Here is a 22,956-nt window from a genome sequence, read left to right as displayed (position 1 = left end):
CTAACCAGTTGGTATCATTGAAGCGGTTAAAGTTTGAAATGCTTCTTAATTTTAAAAAATGGGAGACGAAATAAATGTAGGGTATATGGATAAACTAGGCAAAAGAACGCAGGATGAGTTATACGATCTTATCGAAAAGGTTGAAGATTTGAAATTGCAAAAGCAAGGAGAGGACGCCGAAATTAGTTTTTTTGTTAGCTTGAGTGATCGTGTGCAAGCCGTTCAAAATCTAAGGGAGAATGAAATGAAAGGTTATGTATCGTTATTATATTACAAGATTTTGCTGTGTATTATTTCATATTCGAGTAAGCTTTAAGCAGGTAACCCTGATCCCAGAATTCGTGGTTCTTATGCTTAGTAGACCAAAGATGTGGGCTGGGAATAAACTGAAAACCAAGTGTATATTCATGCATTGAAATTGTATTATGATGTAAACATACATTGTCTTATTTTATAAGTCTTCCTGACAATTGCTTAAGAGTATTAGCAAGATAAATTGACACAATTCTGTATCTAAGACTTTTACCTACTATAGATGTAATGGAATAAGGAAGAAATAATAATAATAATAATAAAAAGGCAAGCTCACAACATGTAATAAATAACCAGTAAGCTCTTCACCGTTGTGCAAAGTCAAAATATCCGCTAATGAAAATAAAAATTATTTTTATGAACTAGCATATCGAATTGGGGAATATTTGTTACCATTCAGTTACCTCTCTTCTGACAACACGAAAATACAAGAAATTTAATTTTAGTTTTGTTTCTATGGGCTTGTCAGCTTTTCTGGCTATCGCCTTTACATAGGGAAGTACCTTTTGCATTGGCTGTATGTGATTAATTCACTTAATGAGGGTTGGAGTGAAGCTGGTTCCACTTGGCATGGCGGCCACTGATTGGCCTATTGTACCTACCCCAGGTGATTATGATGATGAAGAATTTGGTGGAATGAAGATTGGCAATGGAAACTGAAGTACTCTAAGAAAACCTACCCCAGCGCCACTTTGTCCACCACATATCCCACTTGACCAGACCCGGGATCAAACCCGGGCTGCCGCGGTGGGAAGCCAGCCGCTAACCGCTTGAGTCATGGCATGGCATCTGATTTACCATTCATTATTTGCGTATAGAAGTGTTATTTTTATTAATCACGTACCAGACAGTGTCACTTCAAAATAACAAATAAATTAAATTAATTTTCAATTGTTGACTATCCACCATGCAACAATATCAAGATTTAAAATTTGTCAATGCACTACATGTTTTGGCCCACCTGACCATCATCAGGTGTGTCAAAATTCAAAGGAACTGCGCCTTCCATGCTCTTCGTGATTGGTGTTTTCGTATTTACAGTGTTTTTGAGTGAAGTTAATATACTTGCATGGTAAACAAATGAAAATGTATTGTAATACCAGCTGCAACAGAATGCTAAGATACAACAAAATAAATGAAATGTCATACATGCTCTCCATATTTCAGAGCTTGATAGCAGTGTAACTAATTTGAAGAAACACCTCAATGAATTGCAAATAAGTAAGTTTGAATATGAAAATCGCTATCTTCGAGAAAAGGAAGAATGTGACAGACTAAAGGAAACTGAGGTAAATATTAATTCTGATTTTAATACTTTACAAAATCAATTCAATTATATGATACAAGGGGCTGTGAGACTGTGATGATGAAACTCATGCCAAATTTCTTAACTTTTGCTGTCAAAGCAAGGGATTTTTATGATCCATTTTTCTTATTTAAGTTTCTGCATAACATTGTATATTTAGGATCATAGACTGTGAAGTTCATTGGCCCAAAACTTTAAATAGCTGATTAAATTTAATATCTAGAGGACAGCATGCTCTTGGTTTAACATATAGAGACATTCATGCCTGATTGTTAGAAGTGTTAATAACTTATCCTGTAAGCCATGTTAGAAGTGTTAATAACTTATCCTGTAAGCCATTTTTGTTATGCAGGGGATATCTTGCTCTGATTTTGATTGTTCAACATTATTAGTAAAAAGAAACCAGTTCTGCAATCTGTCAGCAATTAAAAATATCTCTGATTATTAACAATCCAAATTGCATGTTACCGTAAAAGTATACTAATAGAAAGTTTCTCTACTAATATTTCAAGATAAAAATAATTAATTTAGAGGTAAAAATCAGCTACATTCTTCGGTAATAGTGTCAATGTAATTTTAAAATTATCAATCCATATATGTTGACGTCACTCATGGTTACGTTCTTAATATGCATCATTCTGACTTCACACTCTTTCACAGTAATCCACCATGTATGCTTCATATTGGCTTGCAGTATAACAGATATTACCTTAATGTAAGTTACATATAAAATTTTTGACCAAGGAACCAGAAATCTATTAGTCTCTCAAAGTCTCGGAAACAGTTGCGTTGCTTATGTATGGCTCTCAGTATGAATAAAGCACTGTTAATGGGTTTCATTACATTTTACATTTCAGGAAATTCTGAGGAAAGAACTTCATGACACCTGTGCAGTTGTACAGAGTTTAAAAGAAGAAATAGATCATCTGAGTGAGGAAACAAAACCAAGTAAAGAAGATGTAGCTATACTCGAAAGAAATCAGTGTGTATTTTCTTTGGTTCACACTTCTTTCATGTGGATGTCACTAACACAGTGGCATCCATCTACACAGATTGTAACAAAATAAAATCACTGCACCTGTAGGTACTATAGCCTGAATAAATATTAGTTACCAAACAGGCTGGTCTAGAGGTAATGCTCCAATCTTGTATTCAGGAAGTGCTTGATTCATATCTTGGCTGGGACGTGAGCTATCCTGACTGGGGGTTTTTGCAGATTTCCTCACCAGGCAAATGTCAGAACAGTCTCTTGATTAGGCCATGACCACTTCCTTCAATCTCAGTCCCAGTGCATCAATCTTGTCATCCTGTCATCTCATGCTGTAGAATCTTGATATCAAAAAACATAAATAACCTACAAAAAACATTATATCAAACAAGTCATGCGTAGTGAAAGTGTTCTGCTGTGAGGGAATGCTGTTATGATAAGCATCATAATCATCAATTTCATCAAATATAGGGAAAGTCTATAGCAATACTGGATATCGCAGTCAGTATAGCAACTGGCTATGGGCTCGATGACCAAGGGGTTGGAATTAGAGTCCCAGTAAGGTCAAGAATCTTCACTTCTTCATGTCATCCAGATGGGCTATGGGGCCCACCCAGCCTCTTATTCAAGGGGTAAAGCGACCAGGGTGTGAAGCTGACCACTCACCTCGAGCTAGTGCTGAGATCAAGAAAACGTGGATCTATACATCCACTCCCTCATATGTCCTCATGGCATAATGCTTAATTACAGTCCATTCGCGGAGACGAGAGAGTCCTCGTAAACAAATGCATGCGGTATCTCCTTTGCTCTTTGAATGAAATCATGCAGCGATCATGTGATGCGTGTTTCATTGCAGGGGCATCCAAAGTTCACTCTTCAGTCTGATTGCAGGTTAATGTGCGTCCGAATGCAGTGAGTACACTGAGTAACTGCGCGCTTTGTCCACTCCTTGCTGTCAGCTGTGGTAACTCGGGGCTTGCTATGTTTATGCTGACTGTCTCTTCTCCACGAATGGACTATAGTCGAGCACAGGGACAACTTTACCTTACCTTACCTTACCTGTAGTAATAATGAATGAATATGTATAATTTTCACTTGAGCGAATCCTTATATAAGGTGAGCACAAATGATCTCTGCAATTTCAGAAATTAGTATGAAACAGTCAGGCAAGATAATATATCAGTGTGGGGTTGTTATTAATGTTCACCACACGCGCTTGCTATTTGCCTATTCTCACTGATTCGCCCTCACTGTTCATTCCACCGCGAGTGTGCCGGCAGATTCTTGCTCCTCTGTAGTAGGCGGTTGCCGGAAGTTGCCTGGTCACGGAGCGCGGTTGCTGGAAGACATCTGGTCGCGGAGCGCGGTCACTGGAGTGGCGGCAGCTGTGCCAGTTGCCCAGTGAGTCTGGCATGACCGCTGGAGAGCTGAGGCAGCCGTCCCTGATGCAGTGAAGTGCCGATGACTCCGAAGTCCGATCGCTCTGGACTAGGTGTGATGGCTGGCTGGCTGATGTGGTCACTGACGATTGCGAGCTTTGGGCTCCACCTTTTATACCATGCTTGATGGAGGAGCGAAACTTGCAGTTGCGATTGTGAGCGCGTGTAATGATTACGAGTGAGCTGGGCATCAAGTGCCGTATAAATATGAGTGGTGGCAGCAATGTGATTGGTTAGCTCGCAAGATGGTGAAAAGTGAGCTGGACAGTGAGTGCTGTATAAATATGAGAGCTGACAGCAATGTGCTATTGACTTAGGAGTGAGTGTTGTCCATTGATTGGCGAAACAGTGTGATAGTATGTGGGATGTTCCCACATCAGATTACAACTGTCAGTTTTTAACCTTGGTGTGCACATGCAGTTGCAGTAACTTGTGATAAGGGGCAATGCAGTGAAGAAAGTGGTGACACCTCTGCAGAAAGCAAGTATTCCGTGGTTTAATAAAACTGAATGTGTGAAATGAGTGCAACGACCCCTTTGGATGGAATTTGAAGCAGATCAACCCTGTAGGCCATCCATTTCTGCATTTTACAAACAGTTCTGTAAAACATGTTTGTGTAAAAGAAAAGTTCTCTTGGCTGGAGAATGTGTGGATGGAACTACAATATCAACTTGTTCTTTATAGTTACCAATAATTCACATATCAAATGCCTCTAAGTGGTAAAATAAACTTTGACAACAGCAGTTTAATATCTAAATGTTTTAAATTGTAAAGTATTTCATATGTAATGCAACAAAGTCAGTCCTTTCTTAAACTACACTAAAATATAGTTAATTCACTAAAAAGTGTCTGTTAATTATTTTAAAATGTCATTAACTATGTGCGTGCAGATGCATTTTTGAAATTGCAGAAGTCACTTATGCCCATCCTGTGTGTAAGTTTTCAAATAATGCATCCCTCAGTTACCTTTAATATACAAGATTTGAGGTTTTCACAGCAAATATTAAAATTATGGTCTGAATATGATGCTTTGCATCCTGGTAGAGGTTATGATGTGGAAGAAGTCACTTCTTCCTTGAAGATGGAGGTAGCATGGTCTTAAAAAATGCTGGTACCTATCTGTTAGACTACAAGATGTCACACCCAAAAGACTGCAATCTTAACTTTAACTGTTTTCAGTGCTACCATGTGTGTTTTCCCTTTTGTTCTTCCATACTGAGGATACAAATAATAATTTAAGGCCTTCCCTTTTGCACTCATCTGCGAAATGGTCATCCTTATTTGCACGTTTCTTACTTTCTGTTGTGGAAGTACACTGTACCTATACAAAAATACAAGGTAGATGTTACAAACATGGAATCATGTAAAATTATCAACCATTTACTAATCATCAGTTTACAAAATCATCTTGCAGTAGTGAGTGAATTTTTCAAACTGTTGGTACCACTCCCAGTATGATCATCTCCCTAGTTTTGCTAGAACAGTTGATACATTTCTGATCACATAGGAATACCCAGTTTTATGGAGCATGTAAGAATTGTCACACACCACAAAGCCTGTTCCTGGACCATTTTAATCCTGGGTATGCCATCTACTGTATTTTCTTGTGACATTATATTCAATTCTATGCCATTTAATACCTGTCATATTGATGATGACATAGAAAAGAAAAGGGTGGGTGTCCAGCTACTCTTCCACAAAGATAACACTATTTTTTAATAACTTTCATTAGTCTGATGACATACTAATCCACATTCTGTTTTTCAGGTCTCTGCTGAGGCTTTACAAAAATCTTACAGGACTAAAATGGGACTACACTGCACCATTGTCGAATCATGCAGGGAGTATCCTTTAATGGCAGGAATACACCAGAAAGTCTAGACAGATATTATTGGCACTTATAGTGGAAGGTCTGACTTTCCTGTTTATTTTCTTTTTAACTGTGAGGTTTGTTCAAATTAAATACGTTCATGATGTTACTACTAAACAAGGCCAGTTGAACGAGTTTCATTTGAACAAGCCCCAAAATACAACAGTAAATAAAGAAAACAGATAATAAACCATGAACAGCAAGGGCTGCGTCAAGGAGCTGCAGATAATTATACATCCTTAACTTGAATTTTAGGTGTTTTTAATTCTGTTAAGAACTACTGCAAGTACTTCTGCTACCCAGCAACAGAAGCCAATGTTGAGCGTGTGTGGGATGAAATTGAGAGTGCCGCCCATGCAGTGTGGTCAGATTAACAGCTAGGAACCACTACCCTAGCTGAAGTGCTTACATATACTCACCTTTGTGTCTGTCTTGTAGTTTGTATTTGCTTTAGACCCATGATCTTTCAAGATTTATTTTTATGTATTGTAATAGTTTTGCTGTAGATGTTGGTTCCTCATTCTAGCTCATGCAGTATCAAATTAAGTTTCATCTTACACATTACCAAAGGGTTTGTTACAGATTGAGAGGCACATAAATAATCATCTTGATTAGGAACACAATTAGTTGAACCTTGTTTTGCCTCACATGTCAAAAGCCACATCAAGAGATCTTTCTTTATTCCAGTATACACTAAAGTATACATTGGCTACTGAAAGAAGTCCCATGGATTGGAAGGATGCTGGTGGTTATTAGTGCTACCAGTCACCAGTTATTTAATTTTTGGAGCTCATGTGTCTAATTGTTGACATATTTGCTATTAAAGATGTTAACTAGCGATTAAATTCTGATAGAAACCAAATTTATGTTGTCTTTCCAATGTTATAGTAAGATTTTTGGCAAGAGGGAATAAGAGATTGAAGATGACCTCAAAGGAGAAAGAGAATAATGAATAAAATAACTTAGATACAGCATTAAGTCTTGGCCCAAATATTATAAGATTTCTCTTTTGTACAGATGTAAAAATATTGTATTTTTAGCATACTTAAATACAATAATGCAAAGAGGACAGTTGTGTAAATATTCATCCTAGCTCATATGAGCACAATTTGATCTCTCTGAACAGTCTTCCAGTTACATATATGAAAATCACCGCATGACAACAGTTTCAGTATTTGTCCAATAAAGTTTACTTCATAAATTTACCAAGATGCTTCTTTATTTGTCTATTTATCGAGCAGTCATTTTATTTCAGATTATAAGTTGTGAAAGTCTTTCTTTCTTTCTAGCTTGTCTTCCAATTCTCTAAAATTCCTTTATTCTTCTATCAGAATGTTCAGTAAACCCTCTTAATAATAGCTTTCAAACTTAGCACAGAATGTAACCATATGGCAAAGCATTTACATAAAATTCATCTTCTAACTGTATCCCATGTGCAAATGGCAATGGAATTATCTTAGCAAACATAAGCTTCACATTGCAGACTAAAATTATTACCTATTAGGGGATGCTAAAGATAGAATGATGCAGTTACGATCTATAGAGATTCTCTGGCTGCTTGTGAGAACTTACTCTTCAAACTATGGCATTAGAAATGACAAAGAATTAATGAATAGCTTTTTCAGTCATACACTTCTTACAGACTTGGTTTCTGAGATATACGGATAAGCTGTTATGGCTCCCGTAATAACAATTTGAAGACTGACCAAATCAGGGCAGATTTTAATTTGGCATGCTTCCTCTGTCTGCCTGCTCAAAACATTGTTAACAACAGCCCTTCCCTCCCCCAGCCTTATCACTGAATTCAGTTCTTCCTCTTAAACTATCAGTCCTCCACCTGCCAGCATCATCAGAAGCTTGTAATTGGAAGGAAAGAGAATCTAGTAGTATGGGCAATCATACCTTGAAGACCAGTGACCATCTGTTATATTTAAATTCATCTGAAATTACTGGGGGTCATGTAGTCTAGTTTGAGTCTCCATCTCCATGCTCCAGTTCCACATGAATGAGTCCCTGATGAAATCTGAGTAACAACTTGATGATTTGCCCATCATAGACAGACACATAAGGTTGAAACAAGATGGCTGCCTGATTCACATGAGAACTTGGATTAGCTGTGCAGATGGCTGGAGTGTCCTTGTGAAGATGGATGTTGTACCAATATGCTATGGCACTGACCATTCCTGAACGTGTAACCATTGTACTTGTAATTTGTGTAGTCTGGTAGGTGGTTCTTTCTAAGCTGAATTTCAGCAATTCAACAGGCTTGCTTAGAACAGCAGTGGCAATAGTTGACAGATTAAGGTCTAGATGTTGTGACACCTGCAATGGAAGTTTGCAGATATAAGTAAGAACTGTTGGTGACACTGAAATTGTTATTGGTTTATTATAATGTAAATGCTGTATTACTGCAAATGTTAGTTTGGTGACAGTACATGAATTAAATTTGAGGTCTTTATGGCAGTGAAAATTTAGCCTGTGATGTGAGGACAGCTATACACAGCACAAAGGAAAGAATCCAACACACCAAAAAAAAAATATATCAGACTCACAACACTGTGCACAACAAAAGTAACCACAGCATGATAATGTAAAAAAATAACATAAAAATAAAATATTTTATAAGCATTTTATATTACTCATAAAATGCAAAATACAACGGCATAACAACAGAGCAGCAGTTTTCATCTACAATCAGATGATGACCAGTTAGGCCAAAACATGTAGTGTTAAATAAATAATACTGTTATATTTCAGAAGTGAACTGCTAGATGGTGTGCACACCAGTGACAAGCTTGGGATGGGACAGATCACAGGCTGATTGATGCATGTGCACATATGCAGTTCCATTTCATTTAAAAACTGGAATAATGTGGCATATTTCTGGCTCAACAAAACATGTGTAGCCAAATTTTGTTCTATCTCACCATTGAAATACTACGATGGGGTACCCAAAATAAACCGAACTAATTTTTTTGTGGGCAGAGCTTTTGTAGTACCGCGTTTTGCAGCTATGAGCGCATAAAGCTAACATTCCTGAGTCGATAAGCCGACTACCGTTGCTTCAGAAGGTAAGGACTAGTTTTGACAGAGTTTATAGTGACAACTGTTTTGTGTGATCGTCGTTTTTGCAATGGCTGATTTTCGTGAACAGCGTACGGCGGTGAAATTCTGCTTTTTGCTCGGGAAAAGTGGAACAGAAACTCTTGAAATGTTAAAAACGGTGTACAAGGACGATGCTATGTGGAAAACTCAAGTGTTTGAGTGGTTTTCCCGTTTCAAAAATGGTGAAATGTCAATTGATGACAAACCTCGTTCTGGTTGTCCTTCCACGGCCCGAACACATGAAAATGTTGAAAAAATTCGTGAAATCATCAAGGAAGATCGACGATGGACCATTGAAGAAATTGTGGAGCTGTCGGGAATGACTTGGAGCTCAGTTCAGCGAATTTTGACAGAATATTTGGGAATGAAAAGGGTGGCTGCGAAATTCGTGCCACGACTGCTGACTGCTGAACAAAAACAAGGTCGCGTGGAAGCATGCTGTGCTTTGAAAGAAGAGTCCCGAAATGATCAAAACTTTTTTTTGTTTCCTCGAATGAAAAGAGACATGAAAGGAAAGCGTTTTGCTGATGTTGCTGAGGTGAAGGAAAAAACGACGGAGGCGCTGTCAAGCATCTCAAAAGATGAATTTAGACAATGTTTTGAAAAATGGAATAAAAGACTAGACAAGTGTATTAGTGTAAGTGGAGAGTACTTTGAAGGGGATTGAAGGTTTCTGCTTAAAATAAATAAGTTTAAAAAAAATAAGTTCGGTTTCTTTTGGGTACCCCCTCGTAATAGAAAATGAAACCCATTCCACATTCTTGGATCATCTTTGTTACTACTACCACTAGATATTTTTAATAATGGAAATGCACATGTGCACATCCATCACTGTGTGCTCTGTCCCATCCCAAGCTCATCACTGGCATTCACGCTGTCTAGCGATTCACTTCTGAGGTATAACAAATACAAGAGACAAAGAGCCTTTGAAGTGTGATTTTAATATATGGATCAAGTTGCACAGGGACAGTAAAGTGATGGAGCTAAAAATAGCCTGTGGTCTTCTGAGTTATGACAACATGTCCTGAAGGTGGTTACCAACACTTTAGAGGATTAAACTGTCTCCATTTTCAGGGTATATGATAGAGGCATCATGTTTCTCTGAAATGTTGGTAACCACCTGTGGAACTATACGGTGTCATATAACTCAGATGACAATTTAAAAACAAATACAAATCCATAACAATAATAAAAGACAAGTGCTGTCTCTTTTATTTGCAAAGTTCCCAAATTTTCCTGAGGTCTAACTGTTCCGACAATTTCGTGGCTTCCCTCAACCCTCAGAACACAAATGCACTTAATAATTCTACAGGAGATGGAGGTAATGATTATAATATATTTCTAAGATCCTCCAACTTTTTTAACACTGACTGGGCACGTTACTCAAATTCATAAGGATCAGCCAAAGTATGACACACCTGATATGTGTTGATGAAGGGAGCTATATCATAACCACAAGTGTTTGAACTGGTTTGAACATGTGACACCTGAACCAACCAATCAGACTCCAGCAGCTGACCCATCACAGAGATATGCTGGGGTAAGAGAATGCCACCCTTGGCCAGTGATGACCTGGAACATTAGGAGTTGTGGGATTACACACAAAGAAAAAAGTGTTCATTGCCATCATATTAAAAACTTGTGACTGAATATTTTGCTGAGCCAGATCAGTAGAGTTTACGTCATCAAAATCTGTTTCTCGAATGTCAATTGTAATACTGCCTTAGCTCCATAATTAACTTATACAGGTAATATAGAATCATTAATTAACTGAATAAATTAACAATTTAATCCAGTAAAATACATTTTTTATATTACTATCTGCTGAAAGAATCTGGGTTAGAAGACCAATCAGAAAGACCACTCAGCAGGTTTAACAAAAAATATTAGACATTGTACAGTACACACCACACGATACAAACAAGCAAGGCAAGTTCATGCCTACTCTCATCTGGCGTACTACCTTCATATTGTATGGAGGTCTGCAAACTGATCACGTGGAGAGCTGTGCTAGTGGGATCATAAGTTCCTGATACCTATGCTAGAGAGAACAATGGGTAAGGGTCAGACGAAAGAAATCCTGATCTTCCTGGTCAGTGGCTGTGCATGGGGGCTAACAATCTGACCACTTTTAAGGGCGGAAAAATTCAGGGAACAAGTCCTCCGGGAGGGACTTTAAGCCGTGGGTCCTGTGTCGTAGATTTACAGCACGTAAAAGAACCTCATGTCTCTAGGAGACCTCTGAGCAAAATTATTAGGTAAAAACTTTCCCGCCCAAGTAGTTTCCAATGCCTCTGGTAGATGGGGGAAGTATCAAGGTACTGAGGGCCGACCTCGTTGGCTCAACGGGGCTGATAGCATGCACCGTCTACCGATAGGGTATGGGGACAGTAGAAATTAAAGGGGGACGCACAATGGACGAATAACTGCTCTAAGTGCATGGGGAAACCCACCCCCTCCAATAATAATAATCTGACCACAGAAAACGATATATGTTAAGAAACCTAAAAACAGATAATTTATGGAAATTATAATGACAAGTTATATGAATGAATAATTTATGAGAGAGGAAAGTGAAGAGATGGAAGAAAAGACAAATAATACAAAAGAATGCGCACCTATCACAAGGGAAGTCGAGGTCCTTATGTGACTGTAAAGCCATGATGTAAGTAAATCATTAACAAAAGAGGAGTGAATGTACTCATACTTAAGTGCTGGTATCATGCCGAAGACTGTCTCCTTAAGTTCACCAGTAAGATCCACCAAGTGTGCCATAATTACATCAAACTGAGCATTGCCATCTTCCAGTATTTCCTGTAATTGTTTATCAGTTACACACTGCAACTGTGTTGTAGTAATACCGTTCAACTCTGCAACCTTCCTTATAGCTGACTCGTCTTCCACTGAACTCACAACACACATCAGTCTGGCTGGATGACTCATGAGCAAATGTAAACCAAGTACAGGGAATGGAGAAAGATCTAATACTGAAGAAATATGTAGCTGTAAAAGAAAACTTCACCTGTATGAAAACATGAATTCACACACATGGCTTCTCTATTATGCAATTTTCCTTTTACAGACTGCCTACCCAGTGGCTATAAACAAACTGTACTTTACACTATAAATCGAACATGAAAGGCTTGATCTAGGTTACATACAGCCAAATCTATAAAAAATGTTCTGAGCACTCTTATTTTAAATCAGTATAGAAGAGTTAGCATATACTACAAATTAATAATTATAACTTACTGATCTACTTTGTATAATTTCCACTAATATAGTATTGGCCTACCTCAAAATTACCAGGCATAACCTTAAAATCACATACTGATGCCATATTTGCAACTTCTAACATAGAACATTATTTACAGAAAATATGTAAGTATTTCTGTGATATACTTGCATATAAAATTGAATATATATATATATATATATATATATATATATATATATATGTGCAATGCTTCATTAGCCATTAGTCATTTTACATTCTTCCATAATTTCTGGTAAAAAAAATCACATATTTTTCAAATACTAAAATATAAAGTTCAGAATCTTACAATCTTATACTAAAAAGTGGCAGTATCTGCCATGAGGGTACTAATGGTGACAGAGTATGAAAGCAGCGTGGATTCCATGAACATATATTATCCACATTTTTGCATCAAAACAAAATGTGAAGATTTTATGATAGCCAACTGACTGTAGACAGTATTATCAGAGAGAAAAATTCATGTACCAAGAAAATAAAGGAACAAGTGAAGCCCTCTACTGTTTAAACTGCTCTTTTCAACTACTTACACAATTACCAAAAGCTTTACCTGTTGATGCAGGACTACAGCAGTCTTCTTTAATGTTTCCATCCACAGTTCATCATTGAGAAACTGTACAACCCCTTGAGATACCACAGCACTGCAATCTAACCTTTGAGTACCACCAATAATGTCTGACTCTGGTACTTTGTGCAGCAATGTATTTGAAGAACTTTCACTTCTTGAAATGTCCAAACTGTCCAACATATTGGTATCATTTAATGTCACTTTATATTTTTCCTTTGTTTCTTTTAATACCATTTCTTCTTCTTCTTCTTCATTATGTTCACATAACAAATGTTTACCTGTTGAACTGTATGATGTAATTTTCCTGCAATTAGTGTTGTCAAGACATGAAGTTTTCCTTTTTGAATTTGCTGAAATATTTAATGGCAGGTGTTTGAAGGACTCATTGTCAGATTGTGCAGTGCTACTAGTATTTTCTGGGCTCTTCTGATCATTATTATGAAGATCTTTTGAAGACTGGGAATCATTCTGTATTGTAGATATTTTACTGGAAGAAAATGCATTCTGTAACTTGCTTATAGTATGTGCGTCTTCTGTTCTATGCTGATCATGGACATCGACTGACACTTTTCCACCATGGCACATAATATGTATGTTTAATTTCTGACCTGATGTAACACAGATGGGAGACTCAACAGGGAATATGGCTTGATCCCAACAATCTGCTCTGTAAACTCTGTCTCTGTCACTGTCATCACCAGGAGCAGATGAGAGGGTGGTGACATCATCAAGGTGTAGATCAAACCACATTGCTATAGCATCAACTTGACCAGACTGGGTGCATGTGAGGCAGTGTTCTACACACTTCTGTCCATGCAACCAAGCAGCCATGTCCTGGCAATCACTGAATTTGATATGCAGAGCACAGCATGGTGATGCAAGGGACCTGCACACAAATTAAGTATGTCTGTGACTGCTTAGGGCCCTGACCACAATTTCATTACTGGAGATAAAAGTGAACTCCTATGATTAAGCAGGCCGGTGTAAGCCTACATGACAAAATTTACTGTCCTTAATTAATTAAGCACTATGCCATGAAGACATATGGGGGAGTGGGGGTATAGCTCCACCATTCTTGACCTTGGCACTAGATGGAGGCTAGTGATCAGCTTCACACCCCAGTTGCTTTAACCCTGGTACCCACTGGATAGAAGGCTATGTGGGCCTCAGAGCTGGCCTCCGTGTTGTGGAGAAGAGAAAAATATTGTCCCTACCAGGAATCGAACCTTGGCTGTCCAGCCTGTAGTCCATCACTATACTAACTGAGCCATAACTAATGCCATGATAATATTTACTTAGAAAGAAAACATGTGCTGGTGAATGAACCAGTATTCACATCAACATCATAATTTATTTACAACTCAATTTTGTAAAATGTAGCAAATATTAGTTTCTCGAGGACTCTTGTTATTTTTTATATTTTCCAAAAAGAAATTCTGAATGCATACCAAATCACAATGCGTAATGTAGATAAGTTACATGAAAATAATCAACAGGTGACTAAATCAGACACTCATTGCTGACACAGAAACTAAAGTAAGTACATTACTTGTAGCCTTCAGGAACTGTGTTTAAGTCCTCGGTGTCATATGGTTCATCACGCTTAGCTGTTAGCCCCAACTTGCTTAGGTCAAGTTCCCTTCTGTTACTGCATACTTCTTGTAATTCAGGTTCTGCCAAACTTGATTCTTTCTGTGTCAGAAACAATTATCTCATATATTCCAATTTTATAGCAAAATATTTATTCTAACACAAACTCAACAGACAAGAAAGAAGTGAAGAATTTGTCTTCTGGGATGTGACACCATGCACTTTGAAGATGTTCACTGATGTTTTAGAAAAACATATTGCTTCCATATTCAGGCACAAATGTAAACCAAGTATGAAAAAGTGGTATTTATATAGGGAGAGAGGGCTGGAATATTGGTAAACATCTACCAGACCACATGGTATCACATTTCAGAAGATATTAATCTTCACAATGAGAGCCTCAATACCAGAAATAAAAGTGACATTGATTTCTTGAAGATTTAATATATATTTTCAGTTTTTAAGGTTTCCTGAAGTTGTAAAACAGCACATCACTGTATATCTTTAACTTTCAGAGAGATCATGCAATTACCTGTACGAGGTATGATAAATCCTGCTGTGTTTTGTCTGACTTTTGAAGCTGATATTTCCTTGCGATGTGAAGGCATTCTATAGGAACTATCCATATACCGGCTGCTTCAGGTACCACTTTCCCTACATTTGCTACTTGGTCTTTAGATCCCGGAGGTAACAACAGATGTTCCCAAGCATGGATAAGAGACTGCAATATACCTTCACCTAATAAGCCTGCATCCACTGTCTCTGTCACCACAAGGGATACTCTAGAAAAAGAAAAGACAAACGCTTTTATATGGAAAGGTTCCAAAAAGCTTCCAGTAACATTTTACATAATCATATAACACACTATGATGTGCCATCACATACATGAAATTTGTGGAAATTCATACAAAACTTCTAAAATTGTAAAGTGCCGTCTTTCACAAATTTGTTGGTCAACACTTTGAACAAAATCACCACTCACTACAGATGGCTGGCTGACCACTTCATTCTTCATTGTGAACATTTGTTTGCCGACCCATCTTTGAACATTCTACACCACTGTCTTACAGTTCCTTCACTCATTACACTTTGACCATAAAATGTGCATAGTTCATGACAGATTTCTGAAGAACTCATGCTTTTAGCATAAAGAAAGTGGATAACGGCACCACTTTTGCATCTGTCAAGATTATCAGTCGCAGGCAACATCATAACTCACATTGTAGAGGCAAGAAAAGACACTAGGTGATCAGTTATGTGATGGTTTACAAGGCAATAAGTCATGGGATATTACCTCACATATGCAACCTCTCCCCACTCCTATATTACTCCTACATGCATATGTAACATTTCTGGTGTTTCACAAAAATGAATGTAGGCTAAATTTGGCATATTCTGTAGGCCACCTTCCTTAAAATACATAATTTTGTGGGTTGGGCCACTTTAGCACTGAGCATCTCAAATATATTACAAAATCTGAACTGTAAATATATTTAAGTTAAGTTTAACATTTCTAAAGGTAGTGTATTACAATGATCATGAGTGCTCTTTTTACATCACACATCACCTTGAGATATTTAAAACACAGAACATGAGGAATTAGTGATATATTATGTTTGAAATATTTTAAGACAGTGGACAATGTCCAGAAAAAGTCATGCTTTAATATATTAATGAGCTTCGACCAGTGGATAGATTAATAGAACCCAGAGTCAGAGAGTGTTTACAGCTTTAAGAAGGAAAAAAGCTTTATTTCTTGCTTCCCTGTTGAAAAATTCAATCTGGTATGCATTCTGGACATAATTGCATGGGGAAAAAATCACCTTGCAGGCATATCTGTTGGAATGACTATATCAGTAGAAAGCTTGTTGATCAGAGTGACTTTGTCTGAAGCTCCATTGGCACACAGTACATCAGAAGCGATCTGAATCATTGTAGAGGAATAATCACAAGCAAACACTTGGCCAGCTCCTGCCTCCACAGCAAATAAACTGCAACCAAAAACTCAGATATTAATATACTTGACTTTGTAATGACAGTGTTCATATTACAAAACTTAATGCTAATAAATGTATGTGACGTGTTCTAAATCCAATGACTTAAAAAATATATAAATTTGGGATACACAGTTTCTTTTGGTTACTGAATTGTTGCCAGTTGGATGATGTATGATTGAGATGGGTATGAAATCTTTGGGTAGCTGAGTTTTATAGTATAGTTGACTCATGTACAATATATATGTTATATTAATATGTAGTTACTGACTTGTTCTTTAGCCAGAGTTTGTATCACCAAATATGGATTCTCGGAACAAATAAAGTGATTGATTGACTTGATGAGTGCTATGTACACTTCTCTCATACTACTAAGTGTTACCATAGAAATTATAATTTACGCTTAATGTAATCAAGAACCAACTAATTTGAATACACAGACGGTATATGATTAGCTTGTATCACAATATAAACACAACTGAGCAATTCCAATTATAATCTAAACAAATCTAATCAAAATGTTAATTCTAGAAGCAGAAGCTGATGTCTGAAACTGCACCTATTGCCAGTCAGATAACAGAAGATTAAATAAATAAACAAGTCCCTTACTTAAATGCCTATGATGAGCTGCTTTTGCAAAATATTACATAATTGTGTTTCAGCAAAATCACACTCATACATACATCTTCCAGTTTTGTTTAATTTTAAGATCAGAAGAATCTCTAGATATAGGACCTAGCTATCTATAACACAGAGAACTCATTATTAATTTATATTTGAAGAAAGCAGTCTTCTGGGATTTGGCACCATGTATATGTGGTGGTCTGCTTTTACCGTTCTCACGGTCTTGTCGCTTGCAGATTTCTTATACTTTTTCTTCTACCCTGAAGATGGAGGCGATACGTTCCTCCGTAACGTCGGTTAACACCACTTATACACGGTGCCAAATCCCAGAAGACTGCTTTCTTCATAGTCACGCCATGAAAGCCTCAAATCTTACTTAATTTATATTTGTTCACTGCACATAGTGTATGTCTGTCAGTTGGTTATCCATGTCTCAAATCTAAAGTTACTGAACAGATTTCTATGAAATTTTGTATGTAATGGTCTATATTGCTCAGTAAATATAATTGTTGTAGGGCTTGAGGTTGTCACAGCAGTGGTTATGAAGTGTACTCTCTTCTGGAATATAACGCCATGCAGTCTGATGAAAGACAGCCGATGTTTCAAGGGAACATATCTTTGGAGCTGAAGAATAAGCAGGTGGTTTGTGCTGTGTATGATTTATGTACCCCTTTTTGACATTGACACAGGTGTCCGGAGATAGGGACTAGCTCTATTGATTGGGCCCTACCTGAAGACGGAGATAGAATCCAGTCTCTGAAACGTTGTTTTGAAAAATAAACAGGGCGCTGCTTTTAGATAAAGACAAATAAATGGCTGCACCATATCTCAAGTGGTTAGTCGCTGGCTTCCCAACACAGCGGCCTGGGTTCGATCCCAGATCTGATTAAGTGGGATTTGTGGTGGACAAAGTGGCTCTGGGGTAGGTTTTCTCCGAGTTCTTTGGTTTCCCCTGCCAATCTTCATTCCATCCATGATATGTATATAGTGGCCGTCTTGTAGTGCACTCAATTTCACCTGTTACTTCACGACATGTTTCGGCAACATAGTGCCATAATCAGGTGCCCTAATTACGCTAATCTTTTGCATTGCTTGCCATTATATGTCTCTATAAAATTATTTAAAAAGTATTTCAAAAGTGCGTATTTGTCAACTATAATAAATTTACACACACTAAAACTTGTTAAGATTATTCGTCTTATGTGTCTTAATTAAAACTTGCATGTGGTTCTTCTACTATGGGGGTCATTTTTCTTATATTCTGTGTAAACCTGCAACGTGAAAAAAGGTAATTATTATTATTACTTTCGGCTTCTATCTGTTATGTGTTGTATTATAAGGTTTAGTACTCTTCATTCCACCAACTGCTCCACAATCACCCTCACCTATCATCTGGGGCTGGTACAATAGGCCAGAAGTGGCCGCAGTACAAGGGACTTAGTCCCGCCCCACTAGCATTAAAAAAAGAAAGACATAAACAGGACGGTGTTTTTAAATAAAGACAAGACGATGGATAATGTCCAAAAACATAATATTTGTACTCAAGCTAAATGCTAAAAGTTTCCTTTTCAATGACCATGATTATCCATTCTACCATGTTAGTGGTCAGATCACTCAGCTCTTGCATTCTTCCTCCATCTTTAACATGATTTGCAGCACCCAGCCATCCCCTCACTGTTACTTCTGATAATGCTGATTCAACAAAGCCAGACCTATCCTGTAGCTTGAAGATAATTATTGTGTCCAGATATAGGGCCACACCGGCTCAAGCCATACACTTAATTTCTCTCTTGATGGTGATTGGTTCGAAACTTGGATAGGACTGAAGTCTTTTGTGGTTTTTCTCAGTCCCACCAGGATAGTACTGTGGGAACATCCCACATATCACGCTATTTCTACAACGCTCACGATTCAACTCACTTTTCACCATCATGCGCGCTAACCAATCAAATTGCCTCCAACGTTCGCATTTATACAGCACTTGCTGCTAGCCCGCATCCACATCATTAGGCGTGCTAGCCAATCAGCGCTCAGCAAATTTTCGCTCCTCCATCACGCTTTGTATAAAAAGGCACAGCTCCAACCCAGCAGCACTGAGATGCACTGAGACACATTCAGTCAACATCAAGCAGCCAGCCAGCACACTTCGTACAGAGTGCTCGGTCTTCGAACGCATCAGCACTTCGCTGTGCCAGGCACGACTGCCTCGGCTGTCTGGCAGTCACACCCGACTCACTGGGCAACTCAGCCACCTTGATTCGCTGGTGGTCATACCCGACTCACTGGGCAACTGGCATAGCTACCGCCTCTCCACTCCTGCGACCACGCTCCACAAGCAAATGTCTTCCAGCAACCAGGCAACTCCTGGCAACTGCCGCATTGCGGCTAGGCAACCAACTCAGCTGCCGCAACATTAGTCAACACACTGCAACCAACATCTCTTTCAACCGGCATACGTAGGGCTACTTCACCGGCCAAACATCTCAGCAGCCAACGGTCCTTTTCAGGACCTACAAACTTTCCGAAGAAGTGGGTTGTCATTGGAGTAACGACAAATCCCCACAGTACCATAACCACTTCCATTCATATCCTTTGCAATTCAGTATTCACTACCACCCAATCATTTGACTGTGTACAGTCCCAGTCTCTGACAGCACTGTTAAATAAAGGACAAATAAGTTAATATTTCCAGTTATGTACCTTCCTTCAATTTAAACAATGGATGATAGATAACTGATTGTATATACTGAATTTTTATTATATATTCTAATTTTTAAATCCTGATGAAATGTATTATATTTGGACTGTTAAATTAAGTATCTGTAGTTATGTGATGGAGATAATTGCATCAAACTTCTATATTATGAATAGGTCTTTTGTATCAATTTATGATTGTGACAACGATAATCATATATCTGCATAAATTTGATCATATTTGAATATTTTATGTACAAATTTTGTATTGTGACTGTATTGCATGTTGATGGGTCCATTGTTTTTATATATGTGTTTATGTATTTTGACATGTTCTATATCCTATGGCATGCATGACCTGAAAGGATCTATGGAATTTAAAATAAAGTGAAAGTGAAAGTGTTTATACACAGAAGAAATTATCAGAAATAAAAACAGGTTATTTCCCAAATTAAACTGTAATTATTCATCCCTTAAGTCAGTTTGATGATAAGCTATGAGCTGGATGGCTAAGGTTCGATTTTCAGCAGGGGCAAAAGATTTTTCTCTTCTGCACAGCATTCAGACCAGCTCTAGGGCCCACCGAGCCTCCTATCCAATGGGTGCCAGGGGGTAAAGTGGCCAGGATGCAAAGCTGACCACTCACCTCCATCTAGTGCCCAAGTCAAGAATGTTTGAGCTATACCTCATTTCCTTATATGTTTTCATGGCTCAGTGACTGACTAATTAAGCACAGGACAGCTTTTCCCTTTTACTATTTTGAATTGTTTCATTTTGGTCCGTTACACTATCAATCACCAATTATCAATAGAACCTCCGTCGAGTGTAACAATATATATTCTTGTCACCATTTTCTCACATTTGCCTTACATGTTTCGGCTCACAAAGAGCCATCATCAGAGGCAACCACAACAAAAACATGGAAACACTTGCACTGCTCAACAATCACAATATACAGTTTTTTGTGGAAGATGTTACACGTATCGGAGCGTAAAACACAACAACATCCAGTACCCCGAGTGCAGGTATCCCATTTGANGGAACCTGAATATTTTACTTGGACGGTTTTAACTTTAATTTTAACATTAACGACCCGCTTTGTGGGTGATATTTTAAATGCAAATGGGATACCCGCACTCGGGGTACTGGATGTTGTTGTGTTTTACGCTCCGATACGTGTAACATCTTCCAACAAAAAACTGTATATTGTGATTGTTGAGCAGTGCAAGTGTTTCCATGTTTTTGTAGTGGTTGCCTCTGATGATGGCTCTTTGTGAGCCGAAACATGTAAGGCAAATGTGAGAAAATGGTGACAAGAATATATATTGTTACACTCGACGGAGGTTCTATTGATAATTGGTTTCCCTTTTACCTTTATCTCAATATTTTAAAGTAATAAACATATGCTTGGTTGATTCTAAAGGGTTCTAACAGTGGTGCATAACACTCAGAATTACTAGGCTTTCAGACTCTGTCCATTGTCTGATATTCTAAAAACTAGAGAACACAACGTTTTGGAAACATGTCCAGCTTCTGAAATGTTGTTTTTTCTAGTTTTAAGAATACTGGACAACGGACAGAGTCTGAAAACCCAGTAATTCTGAATATCCTGGGTCATTCTGTTTATTTGCCTAATTGTGTTTTTGCAGAACTCCAAAACATGCAAAGATATGTATCTTGAATAGTGACACTATATCTTTAACTGCATGTATAGCCAAAATATAATGCTTCATTAACTGACCTATGACAGCAACTGCCAAGCACATACAATGTATTATGCCAAGACTGAACTCACAGTGAACATACAGTACAATAAGCAGATCACTGACCTGAGAATACCTGTGCCTGTTCCAATGTCCAACACAGATGAATAAGATCCCTGCTGAAGAATTCTCCTGGTAATTGCTGCCCGATATGCATCATTCCGAACACTGTCATTAAGCATACGAAAATGCCATCTTTCCACCAGCAAATTGCATGACCCCTGAAAGTTACGTCTTGCAGGAAGAAACCCAGGGTTGCATGCTACAGCACGTCGGAAATAATTACATGCTTCTGTCACATGCCCCCATCTGTAAACCATTCAAATAAGTCATACTGCCCACAGTGCAGTACATGAATTCCAGAGAAACAAGAAGGAAACTGGGTTCATCATAAGATATGAGATTTGAAGTTTTCACTACAGTGATTGTGAAGAATTCTGTCTTCTGGGAAGAGATGTCATGTAATGTGGTAAATGAGAGACAATGATATTCCTCTGAAACATTAGTAAACATCTACCAGACTATAAAATGTCGTGCCTCAGAAGTCTTCAGCTCATGATACATTTAAATAATGTTGCCAGAACTGTGAACAGAAAGAGACTGACTATATGACAAATGCGGTGACTATATCCATCTCTACGTACAGCAAGAACTCCCTTCTCAAATGCAGGCTTCTCTGGAAACACTGTAATAATGCTTACTGTGGCCATAGCTTTCAGTATCATTGGCATGAATGCATACCACTGACTGGTGTATGATACTTCTATATCAGTATTAATCCTCTGACTGCCAAGCCCAACAACAGAACCAAACAGAAATTCCTATCAGAAATGCTGAGGCTGCTTCAGGATAAATGCAGTTGCACAGAAAACACACAATATTTTCACAGATTACCTTCAAATGACTACAGGTGCAGATAACATGCAAGTCTAATCCTTCCTCTGAACATAGCTATATGCCATCTATTGACAGAAACCCTGTACTAAGTGATTATTATCAGTCTGATCTCTTTGGTCATGACCAAGCCAATTTAATTTGTTAGTGGCACACAAAGGATTAAATACTTGATACATAGCCCCCTGCGATGAGCATTGATCTTTACAGCCGATAGTAGCCTCAGTCATCTGTCCTCCTATAAGTGCAACTACCTCTTGTTCATTCTGAAGATTTATCTGGTTTGCATTATACAGAATAACAAATTCAGCATAATTTCTCACAGTTTGCATTCATAAATAGTGAGACATTATTGTTACCAACAGGCCCAACAGCTGCCAACAGGCATTCTCGAAGACAGATTATTCATTTGTTTTATTCATATTGTTTCTATCATTATCGTCGTCATCTCTGTTGCCATTTTCATCACTTCTGTTCTTGTGATTATCTTTGTCATCATTCTCCTCACAAAGGGGGCAAGTGTAATAGTAATTTA

General features: G+C 37.9%; 2 protein-coding genes across 5 annotated transcripts in view; one reads left to right on the top strand and one right to left on the bottom strand.

The window, feature by feature from the left end:
- Positions 1 to 2: 2 nt before the first annotated feature.
- On the top strand, positions 3 to 7,120 carry LOC111867566. Its single transcript, XM_023857553.2, has 5 exons — positions 3 to 251; positions 1,480 to 1,601; positions 2,476 to 2,600; positions 5,813 to 5,889; positions 6,171 to 7,120. The coding sequence occupies exons 1-5, from the start codon at positions 59 to 61 to the stop codon at positions 6,287 to 6,289; spliced, it is 636 nt and encodes a 211-aa protein (XP_023713321.1). The 5' UTR covers positions 3 to 58; the 3' UTR covers positions 6,290 to 7,120.
- The window catches only part of LOC111867498 (protein arginine N-methyltransferase 9), a 25,121-nt gene continuing 8,836 nt past the window's right edge, over positions 6,672 to 22,956 (bottom strand). For 3 of the 4 annotated variants that reach the window (XM_023857441.2, XM_023857458.2, XM_023857449.1), the window contains exons 4-11: positions 21,594 to 21,836; positions 16,276 to 16,443; positions 14,985 to 15,234; positions 14,412 to 14,554; positions 12,845 to 13,748; positions 11,728 to 12,023; positions 10,439 to 10,592; positions 6,672 to 8,237 (exon numbers count right to left, since the gene is read on the bottom strand). In XM_023857441.2, coding sequence (XP_023713209.1) covers positions 7,881 to 8,237; positions 10,439 to 10,592; positions 11,728 to 12,023; positions 12,845 to 13,748; positions 14,412 to 14,554; positions 14,985 to 15,234; positions 16,276 to 16,443; positions 21,594 to 21,836 — 2,515 coding nt within the window. In that variant the 3' untranslated portion in view covers positions 6,672 to 7,880. The remainder of the gene's footprint in view (positions 8,238 to 10,438; positions 10,593 to 11,727; positions 12,024 to 12,844; positions 13,749 to 14,411; positions 14,555 to 14,984; positions 15,235 to 16,275; positions 16,444 to 21,593; positions 21,837 to 22,956) is intronic. The other variant, XM_023857468.2, reaches the window with a different exon arrangement.

Source organism: Cryptotermes secundus, unplaced genomic scaffold (assembly GCF_002891405.2).
Source record: "Cryptotermes secundus unplaced genomic scaffold, Csec_1.0 scaffold519, whole genome shotgun sequence".
In the NCBI taxonomy this organism is placed as follows: Eukaryota; Metazoa; Arthropoda; class Insecta; order Blattodea; family Kalotermitidae; genus Cryptotermes; species Cryptotermes secundus.
Note: the sequence above shows the minus strand (reverse complement) of the source record. Positions and strands in the feature narration are given on the sequence as shown.